Genomic DNA, 25573 nt, shown 5'->3' on the forward strand with positions numbered 1-25573 from the left:
TTTTATTCTTCATGCATTCCATCATTTAAATTCTTCGGTTAATTTTGTTAATTCAGTTTTTTCTCTTCAAGAAAATTCATCATTCATATTTGACCACTAAAATGCTCAACATCATTTAAAGCATGCTTCGTCTGCTTTAAAAATATTGTGAACAATTCTCCATTTCACATTTCTGGAAAATTTTCATTTTCAAATGTATCTATCATTCTTCCGAGTTCTTTTCTTCCTTGTGAATTGTTCCTTCTTTCAGTAAAAAATGTAGCTATTAATGTTGATGAAATGAACTTTAATTCACTTCAATTGGATATCGGCACATCTTTGTCCAGTGGATGCGCAGACTTGGTTTCTTGTTTTTCATGTCGTTTTTTCAACCTTTCAATCACATCCAGAAAAAAGTTCAAAGATGATATCATTTCCTTATCTACAATTCACAATTTTCATTCTCATTCCTGTTTTATTGGTAACAGCATTGTGCTTTCATTCCCACCTGTTCCGGCTCCATTCATGTCCATCTGTTCAAATTTTAAATCATTTAACACAACTTATTCTAATCTATCTAGAATGAAATGGAATGTTAAAAACATTGAATATTCAGATCAAACTGTTATTACTGAAACAAATTCGTTTGTTTCTGATTTATTCTTACACTGCTCAACTGAAGTTGAAGATGGCAAATGTTCTTTAACAGACCACAAATGTAATGGTGGTGCAATTTTTGCATTTTCAAACACAAGCCCAGAATTAGACAGGTGCTTCAATTCACTGAACCCTTTCACCATTGCCAAAGAACTTTTCGTTAGTCGTTGCAGCTTCCAGCAGTGCAAAGCATCAGGAAGAGGTGGTGCGATTTTCGTTAAAGGATTTGGTAAAGTTCAAATAATGTTTTCTGTTTTTAATGCGTGTCAGGCATGCTGCGGAGAAGGGGGCGCAATCTCTTTGAATTCTGTGCATGATGGGTCTGTATTGGGACATGTAGAATTGAAGCAGTGCTCTTCATTTGATAATAGCGGATGCTGCATCCAATTTAGTTCATGTCAAGGCGTTTTGATGAATGAGTGCAATTTAACAGACTCCTTTATTCCTATTCAAATGGAAGATTGCATTCAGCAACTTTTTCATTTGGATGATGCTTATCAAAATGATGAAGTTCATTTAGTGTGCAAATGGTCTGGATCTCTTGTTCTATTTGAAAGCAGCGAAGGTATTGTTCATTCTACTTCTATAACAAATTCACCTGTTGGTGGGTTAGAAGCTCGCGACAGTGTCATAAGCTTGGAAAGCTGCGTCTTCAAAGGCAACAATCCGAACATTGAAAAATATCAGTCGGCTCGGAGAAATGTTCATTGTGTTGATTCTGGTTCTTTGAATGTATCTGGCGTGGAAGAAGGAGATGGAGTAGGAGAAAATGACTCACTTTGGATTTTGAATGAAGGTTGTGTGCTACTCGGCATCGCTTCGGAGCGGACATCTCCGTTTTTTGTTCCGCAATTGACGTCAGTTAGCAGCGTGAGCGATGACAGCACCACATTTCTCACATTCATTGGGACTCTTCTATTCCCATGTAATTTGTCATTCCAAATTGTCACAGAAGTTGGAGAAGCAGAGCTTTCACGAGAATTCAAACTAACCGAGTTTGTATCAGAAACAGAGGTTAGAGGCTCCATCCCTTCCTTCACCGTGAAATCTGCACCAGACGAAGCAGAAATAAAAGTTCGTCTTGTTTACCAGACGGCTTCTAGTTCAAATGTAACTAAGGCTGTAGTTTTGAAGCCGTTCAAAGAACCAAAAACAAGAAATCAAATGGTTGTTATTATTTCGATTGCCTGCAGCATCGTTTTTGTTGCCTTGCTGCTTATTGTTGTTGTTGTCATTGTGGTTGTTCGAAGGAAAGTCAATTTGGCAAACCGCAAAATTGAGATTGAACTTTCTGCAAAGCAACCGGCGGCAGAAGTGAATGGAGACAGATGCAACATGGAAGTCGAGTCAAACATCACGTCGACATCTCGGCCTCCGTCCAGCGCGCTCCAATCAAACGACTCTCAGTCCAACGGCATTTTGTCTTCGGCAGAAGAAATCAACAGAGTCAGCAGCGCAGGCAGTGCTTCCTCTTTGCCTTCTGCCATCCTGTCTGAGCTGACAGGATCAGAGCACGGCGCAGCCTCAACTCCCGACAGCGTCAAGGGAGACCTCAAAAAGCTGAACTTATTCAACAGCAAATCTGATTTGGGGCCGCATCTTCTGCTGCCGAAAGGCTCAGAGTGTTTTCCAGACTACCAAAACGACAATCACCTTCTTTCACATTCACAATCATGTCAGTCACAATCCTCCTTTCATCCGATCGTCAAGCCATCTCCTTATCCTCCGCTGGGCGAAGAAGACTCGATTTCTGACGAGCCTTCGCAGCTGTCTTCTCTTCCTTCGTCTCCTTTTTTTCCTTCCTCAATGGTATTCCCATCACTTGCACCGGAATCTTCACATCCACAACAGTCGTCATCATCATCTTCTTCTTCTTCAGCTGCTTCTTCTTCGATCATTGCAAGTGACTCATTTACTTCAACTCAAACTCCTTCGCTTTCTCCCTGCACTCCAACATCTTTGCGTTCTCTTCAGCATTCATCCCGAATGTCGTTGTTGTCACTGGATGCTGATTTGAGCTCGCCTCCCAGCGAAAACATTTCAGCTGATTATCTCCCTTCTTTGTCTGATGGCATCACTTTCATCGCTCCAAAGAGGCAGAAATCTGCTCCTTCAACTGTCACCTCAACGAGAAATCCTGTCAACTTGTCTGTGACTGTGCCAACGCCACTGAACCTGTCTAATCTGTCGTCCCAATACTGCAATCCTTCGTCATCTCCATTTTCTGTAACTTCTTCGGGTCATTCATCCTCAGCTATCATCTACTCCTCCACTTCCCCCACCCTCTTGGCATGCACCTCTCCTCTCCCTGCCACCCTCTCTCCGCGTGCCTCTCCCTCTGTGTCTGTTTCATCGACTGCCTCGTTTTCCTCTCTTTCGAATCATTCGCCTTCGATCTCTTCTTTCTCTGCCACGTCGCTTTCCTCCCATTCGCGCACATCACACATCCACCAGCTCTCTGGCATGTCTGGTGCATCTGGCCTGTCCTCGCTGTCGCTGTCTCTTTCCACTTCTTTCCACTCCTTCGATTCTCGGCGCTCGTCTGCTGCTTCGTCAAAGCTGTCAAAGCCATCAATGGCCGAAGGGAGCTCACTTGGCTCTGACCTATTTGCTCCTGTTACTATTAGTGATTTTAACATATACATTTCACAACCTTCTGATCAGGAATTGTCAACGGAATTGCAGCCGATATCACTTGATCAATCAACATTCAAAACATGAGTAATAAAATCAAATGCAAATGTGATATTATCGTTATGTTACTCAATATTATGTTTGAAATATTTATTTTTTAAATATTATGTACATAATTATTTGTGAAATTGGTTATTAATAGATTATATTGCTTCCTTTTGTTTTTGAAAAAGTTAAAGCAATTCATTTTCATTTTTTCATTTTTTGTTTTAATATTGATATTACGAAGAACATCTTTTTGTGTAAATAATTTACCCATAAGAAATTATTTTGATGGGGCCAGAACAAAGTCTCCCTTCTGCTGGCGGCCCAGTTAAACCTGGAGATGGTGATGTATCAACACAATTGCAAAAACTTAATCCAGATATCAATTTTTCACGGGTTTGTGTCGTTATTTTTACAAAAATAAATGAAAAGTTAACATAATTTAAATAATGAAGACAAAGGTTATTGGAGAACTTCCTCCTCAACTTGAGGGATCAGAAAAAAGGGGGGTTATAGAAAGTGTACAGCTGCGTATGTTTCAAGGCTTTTTATATCTTTAAAAAAATTTGGAAATTTATTTTTTAGCTCAAATGACATCTGGAGTTTTACTTCCTTTTATATACGGTCTTGAAAAGCAAAATAAGGATAAAATCGGTTCCGCAAAGCAAAAGCAAGAACAAATTGTTGGATATGTTCGTTATTTAAGGGAAACTCTGCTTCCAATTTGTAATGAGTTATACAATTATGGAACTGACATCACCTCACAAGCTCCCGGACTAACAAAAGAAAGTATGACCTTTCATTTCAGTGAATGTTATGATTTTTGAACAATGATTGAATTTTAAAAATAGTTATTGATGTGAAAATCGAAATAGATCATCTTTCTGAGCAGTTAAAGAATATAACTGAGCAAGTGTGCATAATATGCTTCAAATTTTCTTTTTCATCTGTCTGTAAATAACTTTCTTTTAAGGTGAAAGATCTTCAGCGAGCATTGCCTAATACTCTTTCAATTCCTCCTTTCGAACAGAATAAAAATTATCATCGTATTCTTCAAGATGAGTACTTTTGATGAGTGATTTATCATAATATTTTGAGTTTTTTCATTACATAACTCTTGTTATACATCTCAAATTTTTTTAAAGTATTTTTGTTTAAATAATAAATTTCTCATAAAATTAAAACTTGTTTGATTTTTGAAAAAATTGATTTCGATTAATATTTTTCTTGCCTTTTGTTAATATCATGCAGTAGAATAACATTTTAAAGAATTTGAAATCATCTAAGGATGTTCAATATATGTTCAAGGCTGAACAACAAAAACTGGATAATTGTTGCGAAAAATGTGGATATCAAAAAATTGTCAAAAGGGCAATGAGAATTAAAAGTCAACAATTGACTCTTTCTAAAAATGAAATCAAATTATGATAAATTATCTGATTCAAATTTATTCTTTATAGATTTCAATTCAAAAAAGTTGCTGTTATTTGCAGAAATTAATTAACAGCATTGCTCACAACATCAAAGAAGGACACTTCTTTTTCTGATTTCAAACAATATGAATCAAAAATTTCGTTGCATTTTTTTTTTTTTTGAAATGAAAAATGTTCACTTTCCTTTGATTCCTTTCACAAAATTTGTCGAGTGTTGATTTTCCCAAATATTACTCTTCATGATGCTTTGATGTTAGTCCAAATGCATCAAGCCACATTTGAAATGTGGTTGACTTTTGCAATTTTTATTAGTTTTTAAAAGAAGTACTAAAACATTCTTGAAGTGTTTTATCTTGTTAGAGTTGCTTGATGCAACATCTTTGATTTAAAAGAGCAATGAATGTTTGTGAAAGAATTGAGACTGTAAAGAAAAAGGCAATGTGAGTTGTATAGAGTCAAAGTGACGGAAATAAAATATGGTGGGAAAATGTTGATTGAAGACTTATTACTGCTCCTGTCTTTCTCTTGGAGCGGCAGTAAGAATTGTATCCACACGTAAAATCAGCTCGCATGCTTCGCTGGCTGAGTTGAGGACTGCATTCTTAACACGAATAGATTCCACAACTCCCAACTTTTTCATGCTCCCAACTTTGCCTGAATCCAGATCCAACCCCAAATCACATTCACCAGATGCTGAATCTCCTGCTTCTTTTCTCTTCAACGAATGTTCATAATGTGCTGCTCTGAGCTGGGATACGATCTCATGTGCATCATAACCAGCATTGTCTGCAAGAATTGTGGGAATTTGGCGAAGAGCACTTGCAAATGCAAGCATAGCCAATTGCTTTTTGCCTCCTGTTCTATTCGCTTCCTCTTCAACTGCTTGTGCCATAACCATTTCCACAGAACCACCACCATACACAACACGGTGATCGCGGGCAGTCTGCTGAAGCACGCAAAGGGCATCATGAAGAGATCTCTCAGCCTCATCCAGCACGTGCTGATTTGCTCCACGAAGCACAATAGTTGATGCTCCTTTGAATGGTAAACCAGAAAAGCGGATGACACGATCTTCTCCAATTATCACTTCTTCAATCAAATCGCATGTTCCCAGTTTGTATTGTGTGCCTTCACTGAACTCACCCACAATCTCTGCACCTGTCACCTTTGCCAATCGTTCTATTCCATCAAATTCTGCATGTTGAATGGAGACAACTCCTTTTGAAGTGAAAAGTTGTTGTGGATAATCGTAGATTAAGAGGCGATTGATAAATACTGTGCAGCCCGAGGAGCAAATTCTGTCGACTTTCTTCTTCATCTTCTCTTTTTCGGCTGCTTCCAATTCAATAAGATCTTCCATTTTCGATGTTTTAACTTTTGCTCCATATATTTTAATCTTATCAGCATCCATTCCGGTGTTTGCAATCATGATTTTTGGATGCTCAACTCTGTGTGGCTGTCCAACACCAATGGACTTTGGCAGCAATATTCCATCATCCAAATAACTGTCAGCAAGTGTTCCTCCAATCTTCTTTATAAATCCAATTGATTCAAGACTCACATCCTATGAAAATACAAATATTTCAATTGTTAATACAAAAAAATACATGAACGTTAAGTTTTTTGTTTTATTTTGTTGCGTAAAGTGCACACATCTCCTTGTCTCAAGATGGCTTCAACTGCCATTCGCGAAAATTGTTCTCTATCTTGAGTGAGGATCTTGGACGATAGCGTTGTTCGAGCAAGATTTAATAGATCATTCATGTATTTTTCTAAATAAATTTTCGTAAAAAATTATTGAAAAAAGGCAAAATGTATAAAAAGTGGTGCACCTTTATCTTCTGAATTATCAATAGCACATTTTAACAAAGCTTTTTGAGCAACTTCTTGTGCTTTCCTGAAACCTATAATAAAGAAAAAGCATTCAAAATAAAAATACTAATTGAGAATCAAACCCATGATGATTGTTTGAGGATGGATTTTTTTATCAACCAATTTTTCTGCTTCGGCAAGCAACTCACCAGTTAAGACAACAACGCTAGTTGTTCCATCTCCGACTTCAGAATCTTGTGTCATTGAGACATTAATTAGAATTTTTGCTGAATTAATACAAAAACATGAAAATCATTGAATAAAAAATCCAATATCATGATAAAAATTGGTGATAAAATTCTGTTTATCAAAAACAAAATGAAATATTCAAACCAGCAGCATTATCGGATGCCAAGCTCTTCAAAATGGTGGCACCATCATTTGTAATTGTTATCTCTTTAGGATTTGTTGTGCTTTGCATAATCTTATCCATGCCTTTTGGGCCGAGTGTTGATTTGACAAGATCTTTCACCGCAATTGCTCCAACAAAATTTGACTAATAAAAGAAAGATGAAATAAGCGCAAAGTTGATAAATATTATAGTAGCAAACCATCCTCGCATTTTCAGCTTTGTCTTCACTTGCCCCTTGCCTCAGAATTGGATTTACAGACATTTTTGAATTCTTTGATCTGATCTTTAACCAATAGCAGTAATTTTTTCTGTTTTGAGTTTATTGGGAAAAGCACTACACAAAAAATTTATTGTAAGCAACGTGTATTTTTTGATAAGATGTAATGAGAATTTTCAAAATATATATTATGATGGTTATCGATCATTCTCAATTTAAAATAAAGACTTATGAGAGAAATATTAACAATACAGTGCGGACAGTGCGGGAATCAAAGTTTTGTTATTGATATTTATAATTTGTTATTAGTTGTTTTAATGAATGAATGATACGTTTTTGCTGAATAATTTTTATTGAAATTTTTTTTAGTCGGGAATGAATTTTGGAAAAATATTACAACTGAGCATGGAATAGAATTAGATGGAGTATTAAAGGATGAAGCTGCAGCTGTGGATGATCGAAAAGATGTCTTTTTTTACCAAGTTTGATTTTATAAAGAAAATTCTTTTTCCTCAATTCAAAAATAATATTACATTCTGCTTCATTAATACAAATGTTGAAATGTAGGCCGATGACGATAGATTTGTGCCTCGTGCAGTTTTAATTGATTTGGAACCAAAGGTACTTTTTTAAAGATTTGAATAATTGTATTATCAATATTGCTAAATTGCAATATTTTCTTTTTATTAAACAGGTTATCGGAGGGATTAAAAATGGACCAATGAAGCATTTTTTTAATCCAGAAAACTTTTTTATGCCAAAGATATCAGAAGGACGAGGGGCAGGGAATAATTGGGGAGCAGGTTGAAATCCATTTTTTTATAGCATTTTTAAAGGACTTGCAAACATCAATATATAATGCACTTTAATAGGATATGAAATGGCAAGCAAAACGCATGAAGAGCTGTTTGATCTCATTGATCGAGAAGTTGATGGATGCGACAGCTTAGAGGTTGAAACATTACTTGCATTGATTTTAGATTTTACGTATTTTAATATTCATTACGTAAATATATATTTCTTAAAACAAACAATATGGTTTGCCTTCTTAATAGGGTTTCACTTTGTGCCATTCAATTGCTGGAGGAACTGGCTCTGGTTATGGATCCTATCTTTTGGAGCAATTAAGTGACAGATATCCACATAAAGTTCTTCAAACGTATTCAGTGTTTCCCAATATGGCTGGGGCAAGCGATGTGGTGATCCAGCCGTACAACTCCTTGCTTACGTTGAAGAGGTTGGAAGAGTGCGCGGACAGTGTGGTGGTGCTGGACAACACAGCACTTTATCGTATTGCAGAAGAGAGGCTGAAGATTGCTGATCCATCGATGGCCGATTTGAACACGTTTATATCATCTGTCATTGCTGCGTCGACATCAACACTCCGGTTCCCATCATACATGAACAACGATCTTGTTTCTATTCTCTCTTCTCTAATTCCAACTCCGAGATGTCATTTCTTGATGACTGCATACACCCCGTTCACTTCAACCACAGTTGTTTGTTAACAATTTTCCGTTTTGTAATTTTGTTTTGTGTTCTGTTCTTTTTACATCTATTACTTATTGTTGAACACTTTTCCTTTTAATTTTTTATTTTGTTTTATTTTAATTGAATTGATGAAATTTCTAATTTTTTTTTCATCTTTTTATGACAAACTTGATTTGACAGACACAATCAATTCGAAAGACAAGCGTGATGGATGTGCTTCGTAGACTTTTACATCCTCATCAGGCGATGGTTTCTGTTTCTACCAGTCGCGGGTTTTTTTCGTCTTTGTTGGCAATCATACAGGGAGGAGGTGCAGGAGGAGGCGAAGGAGTGGAACAAATGCAAATACACAAATCACTTCAACGGATCAAAGAAAGAAAGATGATCAACTTTATTCCCTGGGCGCCTGCCAGCTTCCAGATCACAGTAGCTAGAAAGTCGCAATTTGTGGAGCAGAGAAATAGGGTAACTGGGCTGATGTTGGCAAATCACACGAGCATCAGAACTGTTTGTTAAGATATTGAAACTTTATGTGCATTATATTGTTTATTTTTTATTATGATAATTAATTGTTTAAATTTTGACAAACATGAAATTTGATATTCAGCTTTTGAAGAAGAACTACGATGAATTCAAGAAAATGTACGACAGACGCGCTTATCTTCAGGAATATGAAAAGACATCACTGTTTTCAGACGGAACATCTGAATTTGATGAGGCTGCGTTTGTTTTTTTTTTTTTTTTTTTGAAATTGCATATTTCTTTTCGGTTTTGTTTTGGAAATTATACACATTTTATTTTTAATTTAAATATTCTTTATGCATAACATTTTTTTTATGAATTAACTTTTTATTTTAAAATTCAGTGAGACTGTGAAATCATTGATTGACGAGTATCAAGCTATGGAATCTCCTTCATACACTGAATGGGGAACAGAAAGAGAAATGGACGAAATGGCTCCGATGTCTTCATCTGCAATTCCTTCTACTTCTTTCCCTTCTTCTACTCAGCCATAATTTTTATTTTTATTTTTTTACTCTCTTTTTATTGTATTCACTTCACAATTATTAATGTTTGTGTTATTTTGCTTTTTTTTTTATTCACATATTATGTTTTTTAAATCAAATGAAGTCACAATCACAACAAACAAAAATTATGATACGAATCACTTGAAAATATGATATAGGATTGTTAAGTCCAAATGATTAAATGATGATCTTAATAAGTGTTTCATTCATTTTTTCTTTCAAAAAGTTTTTTTTTTTTTTTTTTTTTTTTTCATTTCATCAAATTAATGCGCATTTGATAATTGTATCAGAAACGGTAAATTATTTGATTTTTGAAAAAACAATTATACGCAAACTAGTTTTATCTTTTTTAAAAATTTTATTGGATTTCAAAGAAGATGAAATGAAAGGCTTAATAAACCAAAAGCAATTGATGATACGAACTTATGCCAAATATAGAAATCCAAAGCATTGCTAAAAACAATTATAACTAATAAAAATAAAAAACATATTTAAAATTCTTCAAAAGCAACTATAATGCTATTTGTCTAAAGATCAATATTGTGTAAAAAATGAAAGCAAAATTTTTAAAAAAAAGCAAGTTTATAAGATACAATGCAGATTAAGTTGGGAAATTTGAATTAATTGAGGTTTTTTAAATAAACCTCTATTAATTTGAATTATGTCCACTTAATTCAGATAAAAGGACAAAAATTTGAAATCACCATCCAAATTCAAATTAGAAAAGATCATTCAAATAAATAATAATTGTGGGAAAGGAAAATAAAACAAACAAAAAACACTAATAAAAACAAAGTGTAAATAACAGAAAAATCAAACCTTTTTTGACGGTCTTATTAAACAAACCTTGATAATTCAATAGAAGCTTGTTTTCACGCAAAAATTAAATAAATATTAAATAAATAATTTGTTAATAAAGTGAAATTATAATTTGTTTTGAGTTTTGTGTGAAGAATGATTCACTTTGAAGATAATTTTTATAGTTTTTGCATAAATAATAAAAAGAAAACAACAATATTCTGTAAATTCTGAAGAATATATTTGTTTCGTGAGTGTGTTTTATTATACAGAATGCATAAACACTTTTTGCATAAAATGGTTATGTTAAAGTTGCAGAATCGTAGGTCTATTTTCTTTTCATTTTTCATTTTCCTTATTTCCTCATTTTTTCACTCATTTTCTCTTTTGCTGTAATCTCATAATTTCCAAATGATCTTTCTCTTTTTCTTAAATTAAGCCTCTCTCTTTCTCATAACTTCACGCATCTTCTTTATTTTCGTTATCAATTCTCTCTTCATTTTCATACATCATCCCCGGAAAATCTCTAATGCCAACTTCTTTGAAAAGAAGTACATTTTCTTCCTTTCGCCTTTGCATCTATTTTTAGAAGCATCCCACATTCTCTGTAATTTTTTCCGCTTTTATTTTCTCGATATCCGTTTTCCTTTCGCTCACAGAGCAGCTGGAGAAATTGGTGTTGCTCGCCGAAAACGAGTTGGCAGAGGCAGATGAGGCGAATGAGATGCACCCGTCATTGGTGGGAGTCTGTTGGTTTTGTGGAGCTGAGTTGATGTTGGTGATGGTGCAGTTGGCGAGGGAGAGGGAGAGGGCGGGAGAGGTGGCAGAAGAGAGAACACAGCTGGCGGGGGAGGCTGCGGAGGTGATGTCGGTGATGTTGGAGGAGTTGATGGTGAGGGGAGCTGTGAGGGAGGCGAGGTGGAAGATGCTCTGGCTGTTGAGGGCGAGACTGGTGATTGTTGTGTGGTTGAGGACGAGGGAGCCAGCAGTGAGGAAGAAGAGGGATGTGGTGATTGATGATGAAGATGGGGTTGTCCCAGTGATAGTGGTTGTGTTGAGGTTGAGGGAAGGGGAGTTTTGGGAGAGGTGGAAGAGGATGGGGGTGATTTGGTTTGAGGAGTTGTGGGCGATGGCGAGGGCAGAGACTGTGAGGGAGCCCTGGGTCTGTTGGAAGAGGGAAGACGAGGCAGATGTATCAGTGGATGATGAAGGAGAGGAAGAAGAAGATGATGATAACAATGATGATAACAATGATGTTGATTGTGATGACTGTGAATATGAGTTTGATGGTTGGAGAATGCTACTGGAGGTGATGGTGGTGGCAGTTGTTCCATTTCCAGTGATTTTTGTATTTGGGGCACGGAAGGAAAGTGTTTGAGCGGGAGTGAAAATGGAGCTGAGGAGAGTGAGGGAGGCATCACTGAAGGGAGCAATGCATCCGAGAGTATACTCCACTGTGGCACAGGAGCTTTGCTGTGTTTTGCCACAGGCATCGACATCACTTCCACCATTTGAGACTATTTTGTTCTGGTTGATGATTGGAAGCCAACTGTTGTACACATCACTATCAGCTTTTCCATTATTATACACTCTTTTTGTTGGAGTTGTTGAACCACATTGCTGGAATGGGGATAGGGTTATGCTGCTGCCATTGAAGAATACATCATTCCCTCTGCCATTAGTTGCAATATTTCCATCGAAGAAACAAAATATGATGAATCTGATTTCATTCATCCAAGTGAAGGTGTTTGTGCAACAAAGCCCAGCTCCTCCCCATGAAGTTGAAGTTGATGTCAATTTGTTATTTATAAACTGACAATCATTGACCAAAAATTGACTTGGTTTGTTGCTTGGAGGCCAATTAAATGTTAAAGAACCAGCTGCATCACCACCAGAATTAGCAATGCACTTGCATTTGGTGAACAGGAATTGACAAGTTGAAGTCATATTATTGAGCCAGAAATACCAACCCGTTCCACACCAATATGTTATTGAGCAACTTTCAACTCTGTTTTCCGAAATGTGATAAATAGAATTCGTTTGCGGATACCATGTGTGAACTGCTCCTCCATGAGCAGCTGAACAGCTTGTGAAATTGGATTTTGTGATATCAATTTTTAACAAACTATCGCAATATAACGCTCCACCATGGCCATTACCTGTGCATGAACAATTATTGAATGAACAAGAAATGATTGTGAGATTTGCATTTGTGCAACTCACTTTAAGTGCGCCTCCATGATCACTTCCGCTATTAGAATCATTCCATTCGCACCATTCAAAGCGATGACTGTTTTCATTGAATGAGTCTAATCTGCCTGGTGTTTTTCTTTTATTTTCAGATCCAATATGCACCACAGCAGCATTTGGTGAAGGGCGTGTTTGGTGCAGGAAAGAGGAGTTGAAGGCGGAGAGAGAAGTGGATTGGCTGTTGAGGGAAGTAATGATTGATCATTTGATAGTGTTCTGAATGTGTCGGAAGAGAAATCTGTTGATGGGGACGCGAAAATAAATAAATGTGATCAAAGAAATAAAATATCTGTTTGCGAGTAATCCTGAGGATGAAGAGAGTTAAAAATATGGAGCATCAAAAAATAAAAAGGTTTATAGAATTCGGAACACGAAAGAAAAAATGTGTAATCGGCTAAATAATTAGATAAATATCGAAAAAGAAAATTTTGAAATAATATAAAATGTTCTTCATAAAAAACTAAATCTTGAAAAAAAAACCATATATACCTTTTAATATTTATCGATTTATCTATTTCACGTAAATGATTAAAGGTATTGTTTTTCAACAAGGTGAAAAATGAAAAACAACATTGTTTGAAAATTGCTGTTGCTTAAAACAAAAAAAAAGCAGTAATTACCTTATGAGTGCTGAACAAAATGGCACAGAAGTTGTTGTTGATGTTACAGTTATTAAGAAACAGTTTGCAATTGCGAAGAAATAAACCAAAAATTTGATGAAGCTTTTATGATTTGTATATTGGGAAAAATGAATTTTTAATTGTTAAAACCATACATACTCGCATTATTAAACTCATGTTTTCAATAACATAAGTTAAAATAGCATTTTAAACGAATTATCGAATTATTCTATTTTTTCGAAGTTGATTATTGAAAGATCAAAATTTTATGCAAAAAGAAAATCGAAATGAACTTTTGTATTTTATATCAATCTTTTATGAAAATAATTAATTGCAATCTACTTTCATATTTGGAACATTCAATTCAAAATAGGATGTAGATTTTAAAAATAAGCAAGTCAATTCAAATAAACAGGGGTTATTTTAAATAACCCCCACAATTTTAAATTATTTTTTCTATTTGAATAATTTGATTCAATCTGCATTGTATCTATAAATTAAAAGATTGAATTCTACAACTCAATCCCACTTTTTGACATCTTTTATTCTCGCTTTCATTTATCCTGTTTCCTTAAACCTGCCTGGCATCTCCATTTTTCCTCATAGAAAAAATCAATCTGGTTTATATCGAAAAGAAAGCTCAATATCATCCCATCCTTCTTCTTCCAACATTTCTAAAATTTTACTTTGAAAACTTCGAAGATGCCTCAAGGTGTATGTGCTGTATAATTCAGTGGCAAGTGAAAGGAAATTCATACATTGTATTTTAACCCTTTCTGTCTGTGTCGGCCGACGTAATATGTTCAAGCACAGAGAGGCTACTCCTCCTCTTATTTTATAATCAATGGTTATTGTGTGCGAGTAATCAAAGTCAATGTCTTTATTATTTGATATTAGCTCAAAACAATCGTAAAATGTCCACATATCAAAATATGAAACAATCACGCACAGCCTCGCAATGCAATTAATCACCAACATTTTATCCCAGTTCCCAAGCACATTGCATAAAAAGTACATATGAATGATTTCGCACCATTTCTTCACAAGATCCGCATAGTCCCTTCGCTCTTCCTCAAATCTCGTTCTTTTCCACAGCTCTTCTTGTTCCATCTCTTCAACCACCATTATTGCTTCTCTCAAAAAGTTAAGCTTAGTTGCAATAAAGTAGCCTATTTTTTTGTTGTAATACATTCTATTGAACAGAAAAATACAAGCAAATAGATTCTCGAAAGGAGTGAGACAGCGATGCTCTTGTCGAAATCTAATTATCTCTCTCATTTTACTCCTGTATAATTTTGCATCCACTTTCTACAACCTAAAGCATATGAAAGTTTATTGAAATTGTCAATTAAAATGCTCTAAACATACGTGTATCTTGCTGAAGTTGGACAAGCCCATCAATCCTATAATCACTACTTTTTCCTTATCCTTCTTTTCCATAATCTCCAATGTAATCTTTAATATACATGGTACGCAAATAGAAACTATCTCATCTGCTATGTGCCTGTTGTAACTTAACGCTAAATAGCATTTGCAAAGCTCAAACATGTTGTTTTCATTCTCTTTATCCTTTAGCTTCTCTTCATCACGAATCATGTTCTCCAATGTGACACGCAAATGGGAACAATAGAATTGAAATCGCTACGCATCTTTCTTTATTACCCAGAATCCAATTATCTTCAAAAGCAAAAACATGTTTTTCAAATTTTCTTTCTTTTTCTCAATCATATCGTTAATTTTTTTCTGAATTTTATCTGAAATAACTGTTTCAATTTCAAAGCTGCTCATGTTTTCCATTAAAATATAATGTCTCTATTACAGAAGTCTGTTCAACAGAAGTGCAATTATTAAGTTCATCAAGGAGTTCTTAAAAATTATGTGAATAACAAATAAATATTTGAATATCAAATTACCATTGGTGGAAAACCCGGTAGGTGGTGGAAAACCCGGTAGCTAACACTCGAAATAGTCAGTTTTTTTCATTGAAAAAGCTATCTCATTTTATTTTAAATATTTTTATTTTTGTTTTGGAAGATGTTTGTGAATATAAAATTTTATGTTTATAAAAAAACTTTTCGAAATTCGTTGAGAATATTTTTTTCTATAATTTGATCAAAAGCATTAAAATATAAAAATAATACAAAAATCTCAGCTACAGTGTGTAGTTCATGTATGCCGAAAATATTTCATTAAGCCATTAATAATAAATTATATTTCTCTATTATACAACTATTATTTTTAGTGAACGGGCACGCCAGATACATGCTTTGATTGGAACTTGCATTTTTGGAAGTCAAACATTTCATATGCAAGTTAACAGTTTGTTATTTTTTTAATGTTATGCACTTTATTATTTTTTGCTATTCTCTTAGTTAAAAATACAAATTCATGCTTTTTAGCTGATTTGACGATTGCATATTTTTATTTGAGTTTGTCAGTGTTAAATATTTCATGGCTTTTACGATTGAACAATATTGTGTAGAAAATACTAACTTCTTGAGATTATTCAATTTTTAAAACATTTTAATAAGTTGATTCTAATATTTTTGACTTTTATCATTTTTAATAATTTGACGATAAGTTTGTTAAATGTTTGTTTCAAGTTCCAATTTTGTCTCTATTTATTTTTAAGTGTTATAAAGTAAATTTTGAATGTAATTATCACTTTAAATTTTTTTTAACGATATTGATAAAACAGTAGATATTTAATATATGTTTTTTACAAAATCACTAAATAAACATGGTTTCCGTCCATTTTCTAAAGAATGTTGAACAAAAATGTGCAATAATTATTAATTACTTCAGTTTTTAATTAATAATGATATCTGCAAAACCGATTTATCAACAAATATTTGAAATTCAACAATCATGAGTTTTGAAATGCCACGTTGAAATTATTGTTATCACTCACTGGACAATAAAAATAATATGTTGAAATAACATATTGCCAATATTTGTTGAAAATTAATTGAAAAATCTCAAAATCTTAAATCTATTAATTAATAAAAATATATATATACAAATAAAATTTTAATAGCATTTAAATAAAAATAACAAAATAAATAACATCGTTTGTATATTATGTATTTTCAACTTGCCAAACATATAGAAACAAAATTGGAACTTGAAACAAACATTTAACAAACTTATCGTCAAATTATTAAAAATGATAAAAGTCAAAAATATTAGAATCAACTTATTAAAATGTTTTAAAAATTGAATAATCTCAAGAAGTTAGTATTTTCTACACAATATTGTTCAATCGTAAAAGCCATGAAATATTTAACACTGACAAACTCAAATAAAAATATGCAATCGTCAAATCAGCTAAAAAGCATGAATTTGTATTTTTAACTAAGAGAATAGCAAAAAATAATAAAGTGCATAACATTAAAAAAATAACAAACTGTTAACTTGCATATGAAATGTTTGACTTCCAAAAATGCAAGTTCCAATCAAAGCATGTATCTGGCGTGCCCGTTCACTAAAAATAATAGTTGTATAATAGAGAAATATAATTTATTATTAATGGCTTAATGAAATATTTTCGGCATACATGAACTACACACTGTAGCTGAGATTTTTGTATTATTTTTATATTTTAATGCTTTTGATCAAATTATAGAAAAAAATATTCTCAACGAATTTCGAAAAGTTTTTTTATAAACATAAAATTTTATATTCACAAACATCTTCCAAAACAAAAATAAAAATATTTAAAATAAAATGAGATAGCTTTTTCAATGAAAAAAACTGACTATTTCGAGTGTTAGCTACCGGGTTTTCCACCAATGGTATTGGGGATATTAAAATGAATGAAAAACCTGAAAATAACTTATCTATGTTGTTCAAATTCTCATTTAAAACAAAATATTGATCTATTCAACAATTATTAGGGTCATAGTTTTATCTTGACATTTTGTTTTTTATCAAGACCTTTTTTTTTTGTTTAATCAGTATCTTTTCCCACAATTTCATATTTGAAAAGAATTTTAAGTACATGGGTGATTATTTTTGAAATCATATCTTTTTTCGGGGTGTCTGTTTTTTGAGATTGTCAGATAAATAAAAGAAAATTTTAATTCAAAAGTGAAAAAGCATGATAAATGTTTTTAAAACAAATGGTTTTTCGGAATCAAAGATTAAAATGTTAACAATAAGCCTTTTCACATTTTTGTCATTATTTCCATATATTCAAGTGTAATTTTTGAACCGAAATTTTTGAACGAAAAAATATGATTTCAAAAATAATCACCCATATATGTGAATTCAATAGATAAAAATAAATACATTTTGAAACAAACACAATTTCGCATGGGGGGAAGATGGGGGGTTAGGCTCCTTCATTGAACTTCTGTGTAGAATTGGAGGGTTACATGTGGCATAAAACCTTCAGTTTGTTAAAAATGTTATTTTTCGATTTTTTTTCATATAATTTCAATTAAAAAAATAAAAAATTATTATGATCTTAAAAATATTATAAAAAAAATGAAAATATCTACAGAAACAAAATAAAAAGGTCAGAAAAAATTACAGAAAGCAATGTCTTCACGCAAGTACAGGAATTATCACAGTCGGCTGGATCGAATGGCTCACATCGTTGTCGATGGAGTTGTTAGCATAATGGATACTATTAATTCCAAGGAATTCAGCCGTACAGGAATAAAGAAGACAGTTAGAGCGCTGAGAAAAGGAAGGCTGGTTGGAAAAGTTGGCAGACCTGCAACAGTTGTCGGAGAAAAGGAACAAAGAGTTTTAAATATTATTCACATTGAAGCAAAGTCTTGAATATGTTGACTTTTAAAAAAACAAGTGAATTGGTTTGTTATATTTTTATTTATATGTTAAAATCATTTGTTTTTCAGAAGGAAAACGTTAAAAAGACAACGATGATGAAGACGCACCATTTACAGAAGTTTCAATGTCTACGGCATATGGCCTTGTCAAGCATCACCCGGAGCTGAAGACTGGAACGCAGAAAAATTTGGACATCAACAGACTGGCTGTTTTGTGCAGAAGCGTTTTTAAACCCTGGTATAAAACATACGACGAGCTGCATGAAAAATACCGTTTCAGTCCAGCTTTAATTGCAAACATCGACGAATCTTCAACGCGCGTTCCCACAGACTCAAAACAGCTTGTTGTGCATACTACAGATACGAAAGCAGGTTTCACCAAAGAACCGCCAAGAATGATTAATTCCACATTCGTGGCAGCTGTTGCAGCGGACGGATATGCCTTTCCTTCTGTCATTTTGTGGCCAAGTGTGAAGCTTCCAGAAGAGCTGAAAAGCCTGTTATCTCCAACGCTTGAGATCTGGGCAAATGGAAGCGGCTGGATGGACAACGAGTGCTTTAAAAGGTATGCTCTTACGATTCTTCTACCTTCGATTATCGAAAGACGAAAGCGCATGTCACTTGAAAATAAACACATTCTTCTCCTTCTTGATTCTCATGTTTCTCGCGCAGATCCATCAATCTGGCGAGAATTCCAAAAACAACAAGTCGACGTTTTAACCTTCTTTCCACACAGCACACACCTCTGTCAACCACTGCACAGAGGAGTGTTTGCTGTGTCCAAATCTGAACTGACAAACAGATTTGAAGCTCCATCTTCTTCTTCATCTTCCTCCAAACGAGCAGCAATTTCCGACGCTCTGCCTCAAGCCATCCACACTGCATTATCTCCTTCTGTAATTCAGAAAGCTTTTGTCTGCAGTGGTGTTCTGCACAATTCTTCTGGGCCAGTTCTTTTGAAACTGCCCGAATCTTCGATTTACCCTCTTCTATCCCGATGAAATAGATTCAACTTTTATGGAAAAGTGATAACCGACGAAAATCTTTTAGAGAAATGGGAAAATCATTTGAAAATGAATATTGAAAGGAAAAATGAAATGGATGAAAAGGAGAAAGATGAAGTGAAGACTGTTGTGGATGATAAAAAAAAAAAATAAAAAGAAAATTTCGACTTGTAAAAAACGATGATTCTGATGATGAAAAGAAAGATTATGCATTCAATAGAGGTGAAGGAAAAAGGAAAGTTATCAGAGGAATTAGTTCTGATTTTGTATTCTTCTAATTATGTTGTTTTTTTGAACTTTTCACACTTCATTTTTGGGTCAGAATAAAGAAAAAGGGTTAAAATATAATTATTACCCTCTATCATTAGAAACCTTCTATATTAATGCATTAATATACGAAAAAATTAAAGAATTAAGAAAAATGTGAGAAATAATAAAACGGAACAATACAAATGAAGTGAAAAATATCTTTCCATGTGGCAGTTCCTTTTTTATCAGACTTTCTTTCAAGTTTTGATTTAATCATAAATCTCAATGGAATATTTCTTAAAGAATGAGTTTCCAAATACAAACATTTTGCTATGATGCAGTTTTGAATTAAATATATTTAATTTTTTATCCATTTTAAATAAAGATTTTGATCAAAATTTGAATAAAAGAATTATTGAAAAAAGGATTATCCATCTATTCATGGTGCCAAATAAATTATTATCTAAATTTTGTTTTTTAAAAACAAACTTTAAGATGAATCTATATTGAATCATATTAATTGAGGAGTTGATAAACCTTCACCTTTCTATTAATTTAGCAGTGTGATTGAGAAATATTTTATTAACATTTTAATATGAATAACTCTTTTATACGAAAAAAGTTCAAGAAATAATTCGCACGCAGAATATTTTTTTTTGTTTAAAAAAACTTTTTTTCTCATTTTTTAATCGTGTCATTTTTCATTGAAATAAATTGAATAAAAGACAATTTTTGAGAAACTGTAAATTTTTCATTGAAGTAATTTTGTTATCTTGTTTTTCACTCGTTTTGAAAGAATGATAAAGAAATAATTTATTAAAAAAAATAAACTTCAAACACTTAAAAAATATTTTTTTTGTTGAAGTTGAAAAATTTATTTGTTTTCAAATATCACATTTAAATTTAAATTACTCCTCTGTAATAATGATGTGGTCAACCCGCACATTTGCATAAACCCGCACACTTTGGTTTTGATGAAAGTTCAGACTGGATATATTTGAAAAATCAATTCGAATTTTTTTGTAAACATTTCTTGATGAGAGAAAAAATCCGCTATAAATAATATTTCATGTTGGGTCAGCTTTGATCTTTAAACTTGATCCTCTCTTTTTCCTCCACTATCTTTTGTTTTTGTATCATATTAACTAACAGTTGAAATGGAAAAAAACAATATTAGTGGAAATATTCTTTTGTCTTTATTGTTCAAATTGTTTTTTAAAAGTGAAAATCAAAAAAGATATAGCAAAAGCCAAGAAAATGAATATCTTTTCAAAACGTTTATTAAAAAATCGTTGTCGTTGATTTCGATCCATAAAGTATTTATCAGCGTAGTGCAAAATCAACTGTGCAAAAAAGCTGATGCACTATTTTGCATAATGTGCTGTCCTTGAAGAGACTTTAACATAACTTAAGAAAAGGAAACTGATAAATAAAATAAAGAATAATACCACACAAAATTTGGATGTTTTTCGTTTTATCACTTCACCACAGAAAGAACGAACAATTTTTGTTTTTTTAGTAAATTATCAAAACAAATTATGGTTTTTGTCCCATGAAATATATTTATTCCAAAAATTTAAAATAAATATCTTGTAAAAGTGTTTTCAATGATATCTCTTCTCGCAACGATTATTTAACAATTAATAATTAATTCAATGTTACGTTCTGATATTCGAGAATGAGCAAAAATGTTTGATTTTATTCTTGGCATTATAAATATTATTAATTTTTTATTCTGAACATGAATAGAAAATAGGCAAGAGTGAGATGATTAACAATTATTCGAAAAAAAGATTTGAAACTCAAAAAAAATGAAAGGACTAGAAAATAACGAAATTATTTTTCTAATAAAGAAAATTTCATTCAATGCAATAATTAAATCAAATTTGCTATTTGTTCTCGTAGTGCCGAATTATTACAGCTGAAAATTAATCCTCATAAAAGCCAGAACGAATGGTGTGACATTTGATTGATTTTTTTATTAATTTAATGAAAAATAACTTTTTTTTTTACTTTTTTTATGATAATTATGGCGTTTTGGTTTGTTTTTCTTCGATATAAGAGAATTCTCTTTTTTCACATATCATTTTTTGTTTTCATTTGAAAAATGGCAAACATTGGTTAACTTATAGCTATATGAAGCACTATTCACTTTTAATCAAGAAATGAATGATTTCACCTCGAGATTTGCCATGGATTAAACAAAAAATCATCGTTGTTGTTTCAAACACTATCAAATCAAAGTGACATTTGCACTATTCAAGAGGTGATAATTATGTGGATATGAGAAAGGCCGAAACATGATAAATATGGAAAATTCTTTTTGAAAAGTCGCAAATGAATTATTTTCAAATAAAAAAAAATAAACATATTTTTATAAAATATTTGTCCGCGAACATCAAACTTCTCTAATGTAAAATCTATTTCTGGATAATGCTATTTCAAACATTCTTAAGAAGATTAGTGAGTGGAAACAGAAATTTGAGCTAAATATGAAAATTTCGGTTTTTTTTGATAATTGGGTAAATCTTTTTGAAAAATCGCAAATGTTTAATTTACAAATAAATCAAAAATTTCATATTTTGCTCAAATTTTTGTTTCCACTTTCGAAACTTCTTTAGAATGTGTGAAATAGCACAATCCTTTTATAGATTCCATATTAGTGAAGTTTATGTGTTTACCAACGAAAATTTGAGCAAAATATGAAATTTCTGATTTATTTGTAAAATAAATATTTTGCGACTTTTCAAAAAGAATCACCCAAATATACATTTGCGACTTTTCAAAAAGAATTACACATTTTTTCTAATTGATTGTGTTATTTTGAAGCAGTATTGTTATTATTTTCGATGAAATGAAAACATTGTGAATTGATTTTTTAAAAACAATTATTCGATCATTCTTGTTTCATTTATAATATTGTCTTGTTCTCAAATTCTTTTCTTTTCATTGTTTTTCGACATCATCATCCTCATCAAAGTCTGGATGCACAACGTACTCCTGTGAATATTTAGTTGTCATTGTTTTTATTGACCGGGTGGAGTATATCTTTTGAATAAGATGAGTTTTGGTTGTTTCACTAATATCTTCATCTGAATCTTCCGTATTATTCAATTTTCCATAATCTTGTTCGCTATCATTTCTTAATCTTTTTTTCTTTATTTTCTCATTTTTTGAATGTGTTTGTGTGTTTTGTGAAATTTGTGACGAAGATATACAGCTGGAGGAATAATATGATTAAGAACTGTTATATACTGATTGACTTTCATCCGAACTACTCGACGAATGTTCATGAGCATGGGATCTTTTATGTTTCATTTTGGGAAATAGCTGTTCATCCAAAATGTTATCCTTTCTTTCCTGAGAATCGGAAGGTTCGGTTTCTTCTTCTGAGTGATGAACTTCTCAAATTGTTCCAATCTGTTTTGGAGGTTGCTCCATCTTTTCAAGTGAATCTTCCGAAGAAACAAACTTTGGAATTTGCTTTGAATACTCTGAATTTGCACAATTGTCGTATCCGCCAGAATCAATGAATTTTGTTTGTTTTTTTTTTCATTTGTTATTTATTCTTTTTCTTTCTCAAACAACTGTCAATCTGTCAGAAACTCATGAGCTGTGATACATTTGCCAGAAATGGACCAACGTTTTGTGCTTCTTGCAGGCTTCACTTCGGGAGAAAGAGAATCAAGAGTTTGATCCACAACATGCGCAGTTGATGATGAAGTAACGCCAGCCTCTAAAAAGCCATGTCTTATTGTTTTCGGTGCCAAAGCGTAATAAACACAATCTGCGATTGCTCTGACGAATGGCATGAATTCTTTTTTCATTTTTTTTAATTGAAGGCTCACTTTTCACTTTTTTGAGTCGGCTTTTTAGTACTGCGTTTGGTCCGAGGTCCAAGGGTTGCAAAATGTGCGACGCATGCGCGGGAATAACAACCACATCCACATTTTCAGATGCAAATTGCTAAAAAAGTTGAAGGTTCTGTCTTGACGAATGAACGTCAAAGATGATATGAGCAGGTGGAATGGGTTCGGTCTCCTCATCGCAGTTTGTCTTGACATTTTTATTTTTTAGGACTCTTTTTGTTTAAGCCTTTTTGTTTCAGTTTCTTCTTTCAACAACCAATTGATTTCATCGCAATTATCTTCACTTTTCAATAAGCAAGTGGAACAAGAAGCGTCTTCCTCAAAAAAAGAAACAAAATCTTCACAAGAATTATAAATTTGTCCATCGAAATCCATTTGTTGTTCAGCAGAAGGCCAAGTGTGTTGAATATGAGAGTGAAAGTTGTCTGAAGTAACTTGTTGAAATTGAAGCGATTCTCTTTGAACAGAAATCTCACTTTTTGCGGCTGCGAATTCACCAATATAGTAATATGATCTCCGTCATTAGAAGAGATGCCAGTTGTTTTCACTGTTTCTGAGATGTGTGAATTATAAAAAAATTCGCAATCATTTGAGTTTTTATTCACATGTGAAGTGATTTGCGATAATTCTGAAATTGCATTTTCTTCATTTTGTATCTCTTCATGGCTTTGTATTTTCCTTCTTGACTGAAATGATTGTCTGCTCTCTGTTATTCCATTTTTTGATTTTCTTTTTCATTCTTTCTTTAAAATATCGTTTTATTCGAATCACGTTTTATCGTTGCTTTCGAATATTTGGCAGCACATTTTTCATCAAAATTTCTTCGAATAAGTTTTTTGTCATGCATCCTTTGTTTGACGTACGCAATATGAAATTTTCCTCACTCCACTGTTCTTTTATTTCTTTTTCAAATTTGTTGGGAAAGAGAAGATGTGTAGGTAGATGGCATCCATCTGCCCTAACAATAAAAAGAAGAGTCAAATGATGAAGCGGAGGAATTTTCAAAGAAGGAACGAATTTACATTTGCTCGAGACAACCCTTTTATTTTCTCTTTTGTCAGAAGATTGGTAAATTGTTTCATCCAATTGAAAGATCAATGAAGGATGATATTTTTTCTGTTTCATCAAGTTACGCAAGCTCGACAAAAAAGACAAAACATTACTTTTCAATGAGGCTCTTATGCGTGCATGATCAAGCTTTATTGGATGGATTGTTCTAAGTTGTTTATGTCTGGAAAGAAAACCATATACCCAACGCATGCTAGGCATCTCAATATAAACAGCAGATTTTTCAGAACGTTGTTTTCTAATTCTCCAAGCCTTAGTTCATATAAACTTACTGGAAAAAACAAAGAAATCAAACTATTCTTGGGATGTCTTTCAATGTTGGTTGAGTCAAAACATCAACCCAATTTAAAAGTATTTCTTCTAGTCTATCTTCTTCCTGTGACAAATATCTTGGCCTTCCGTTTTTCCCAGCAATTTCTCCTTTTGAAATCATTCGAAGTGCCCTTTGTTGACAATAATAGCTATTTCGTTCAGATTAATTGATGTTTATTTTTTCTTTTTTCATATCATCCATTAAAGAAAGTTGAAAAATGTTCTAAAATATTGTTTTTCGATGAAAATTATTTAAAGATATGTGATAAAACAACCATAACAGAATTTCAAAATAGTAAAATAAATGATTTGAAAATCCATATTCAATTGTTAATAACTTTTGATGGAAATATCAATTACAAAGAAATTTTCCTTTCATTTGAACTGAATTGTGCGGGTTTGTGCAAATGTGCGGGTTTATGCGCACATCATATATATTTTTTTAAACTGACGGATGATTGATTAAATGATTTGTCAGACCAGACAGGCTTAGTTCACAAAAGCCATTTTTCTTCATAATTAGTGTTTGAAATAAAATTGTTCTGTTCAAAACAAATTTGAATTGAATCTTTTAATGTGATTCATTTTTACCAGTATGATCATGAAGCCATAATTGGGATATTATTTCATCTTGACCCTTTTTCTTTATTCTGACCCAAAAATGAAGTGTGAAAAGTTCAAAAAAACAACATAATTAGAAGAATACAAAATCAGAACTAATTCCTCTGATAACTTTCCTTTTTCCTTCACCTCTATTGAATGCATAATCTTTCTTTTCATCATCAGAATCATCGTTTTTTACAAGTCGAAATTTTCTTTTTATTTTTTTTTTTATCATCCACAACAGTCTTCACTTCATCTTTCTCCTTTTCATCCATTTCATTTTTCCTTTCAATATT

The 25573-nt window shown here is 32.8% G+C and overlaps 6 protein-coding genes across 6 annotated transcripts; 5 read left to right on the plus strand and 1 right to left on the minus strand.

Moving 5' to 3' along the window:
- Window positions 1-561: 561 nt before the first annotated feature.
- Window positions 562-3357, plus strand: MONOS_11198 (uncharacterized protein; the record flags this gene model as incomplete). Its single annotated transcript, XM_067863706.1, has 1 exon — window positions 562-3357. One exon carries the CDS (start codon window positions 562-564, stop codon window positions 3355-3357), a length of 2796 nt encoding a protein of 931 aa, XP_067720700.1.
- A 235-nt stretch (window positions 3358-3592) lies between these two features.
- On the plus strand, window positions 3593-4499 carry MONOS_11197 (uncharacterized protein). The gene is made up of 5 exons (XM_067863705.1): window positions 3593-3711; window positions 3771-3846; window positions 3901-4104; window positions 4167-4228; window positions 4289-4499. Exons 1-5 carry the CDS (start codon window positions 3604-3606, stop codon window positions 4385-4387), a joined length of 549 nt encoding a protein of 182 aa, XP_067720701.1. The 5' UTR covers window positions 3593-3603; the 3' UTR covers window positions 4388-4499.
- Window positions 4500-5037: 538 nt separating this feature from the next.
- Window positions 5038-7246, minus strand: MONOS_11196 (chaperonin containing TCP1, group II (cytosolic)). Its single transcript, XM_067863704.1, has 6 exons — window positions 7172-7246; window positions 6954-7116; window positions 6704-6847; window positions 6581-6652; window positions 6402-6520; window positions 5038-6312 (listed from the first exon to the last, which is right to left on the minus strand). The coding sequence occupies exons 1-6, from the start codon at window positions 7232-7234 to the stop codon at window positions 5254-5256; spliced, it is 1620 nt and encodes a 539-aa protein (XP_067720702.1). The 5' UTR covers window positions 7235-7246; the 3' UTR covers window positions 5038-5253.
- Window positions 7247-7419: 173 nt separating this feature from the next.
- Window positions 7420-9857, plus strand: MONOS_11195 (Tubulin gamma chain; the record flags this gene model as incomplete). Its single annotated transcript, XM_067863703.1, has 9 exons — window positions 7420-7465; window positions 7559-7671; window positions 7757-7810; window positions 7884-7992; window positions 8062-8141; window positions 8245-8688; window positions 8861-9187; window positions 9288-9403; window positions 9546-9857. 9 exons carry the CDS (start codon window positions 7420-7422, stop codon window positions 9694-9696), a joined length of 1440 nt encoding a protein of 479 aa, XP_067720703.1. The 3' UTR covers window positions 9697-9857.
- A 1373-nt stretch (window positions 9858-11230) lies between these two features.
- MONOS_11194 (uncharacterized protein) lies at window positions 11231-11884 on the plus strand (the record flags this gene model as incomplete). Its single annotated transcript, XM_067863702.1, has 1 exon — window positions 11231-11884. The coding sequence occupies one exon, from the start codon at window positions 11231-11233 to the stop codon at window positions 11882-11884; it is 654 nt and encodes a 217-aa protein (XP_067720704.1).
- A 6413-nt stretch (window positions 11885-18297) lies between these two features.
- On the plus strand, window positions 18298-19173 carry MONOS_12374 (putative DDE superfamily endonuclease; the record flags this gene model as incomplete). Its single annotated transcript, XM_067864990.1, has 1 exon — window positions 18298-19173. One exon carries the CDS (start codon window positions 18298-18300, stop codon window positions 19171-19173), a length of 876 nt encoding a protein of 291 aa, XP_067720705.1.
- Between the last annotated feature and the right edge of the window lie 6400 nt (window positions 19174-25573).

Source organism: Monocercomonoides exilis (assembly GCF_001643675.1).
Source record: "Monocercomonoides exilis strain PA203 chromosome Unknown scaffold52-633478, whole genome shotgun sequence".
Classification (NCBI taxonomy): Eukaryota; Preaxostyla; order Oxymonadida; family Polymastigidae; genus Monocercomonoides; species Monocercomonoides exilis.

Bases quoted from the DNA above. Each gene is read 5' to 3' on its own strand.
- MONOS_11197 (XM_067863705.1), top strand. From the start codon at position 3,604: ATGGGGCCAGAACAAAGTCTCCCTTCTGCTGGCGGCCCAGTTAAACCT. The intron at 4,105-4,166 runs GTATGACCTTTC...TTTTAAAAATAG, and splicing joins TCCCGGACTAACAAAAGAAA to TTATTGATGTGAAAATCGAA. The intron at 4,229-4,288 runs GTGTGCATAATA...CTTTCTTTTAAG, and splicing joins TAAAGAATATAACTGAGCAA to GTGAAAGATCTTCAGCGAGC.
- MONOS_11196 (XM_067863704.1), bottom strand. From the start codon at position 7,234: ATGTCTGTAAATCCAATTCTGAGGCAAGGGGCAAGTGAAGACAAAGCT. The intron at 6,848-6,953 runs GTTTGAATATTT...GTATTAATTCAG, and splicing joins GGCATCCGATAATGCTGCTG to CAAAAATTCTAATTAATGTC. The intron at 6,521-6,580 runs GTGCACCACTTT...AAATTTATTTAG, and splicing joins TGATAATTCAGAAGATAAAG to AAAAATACATGAATGATCTA.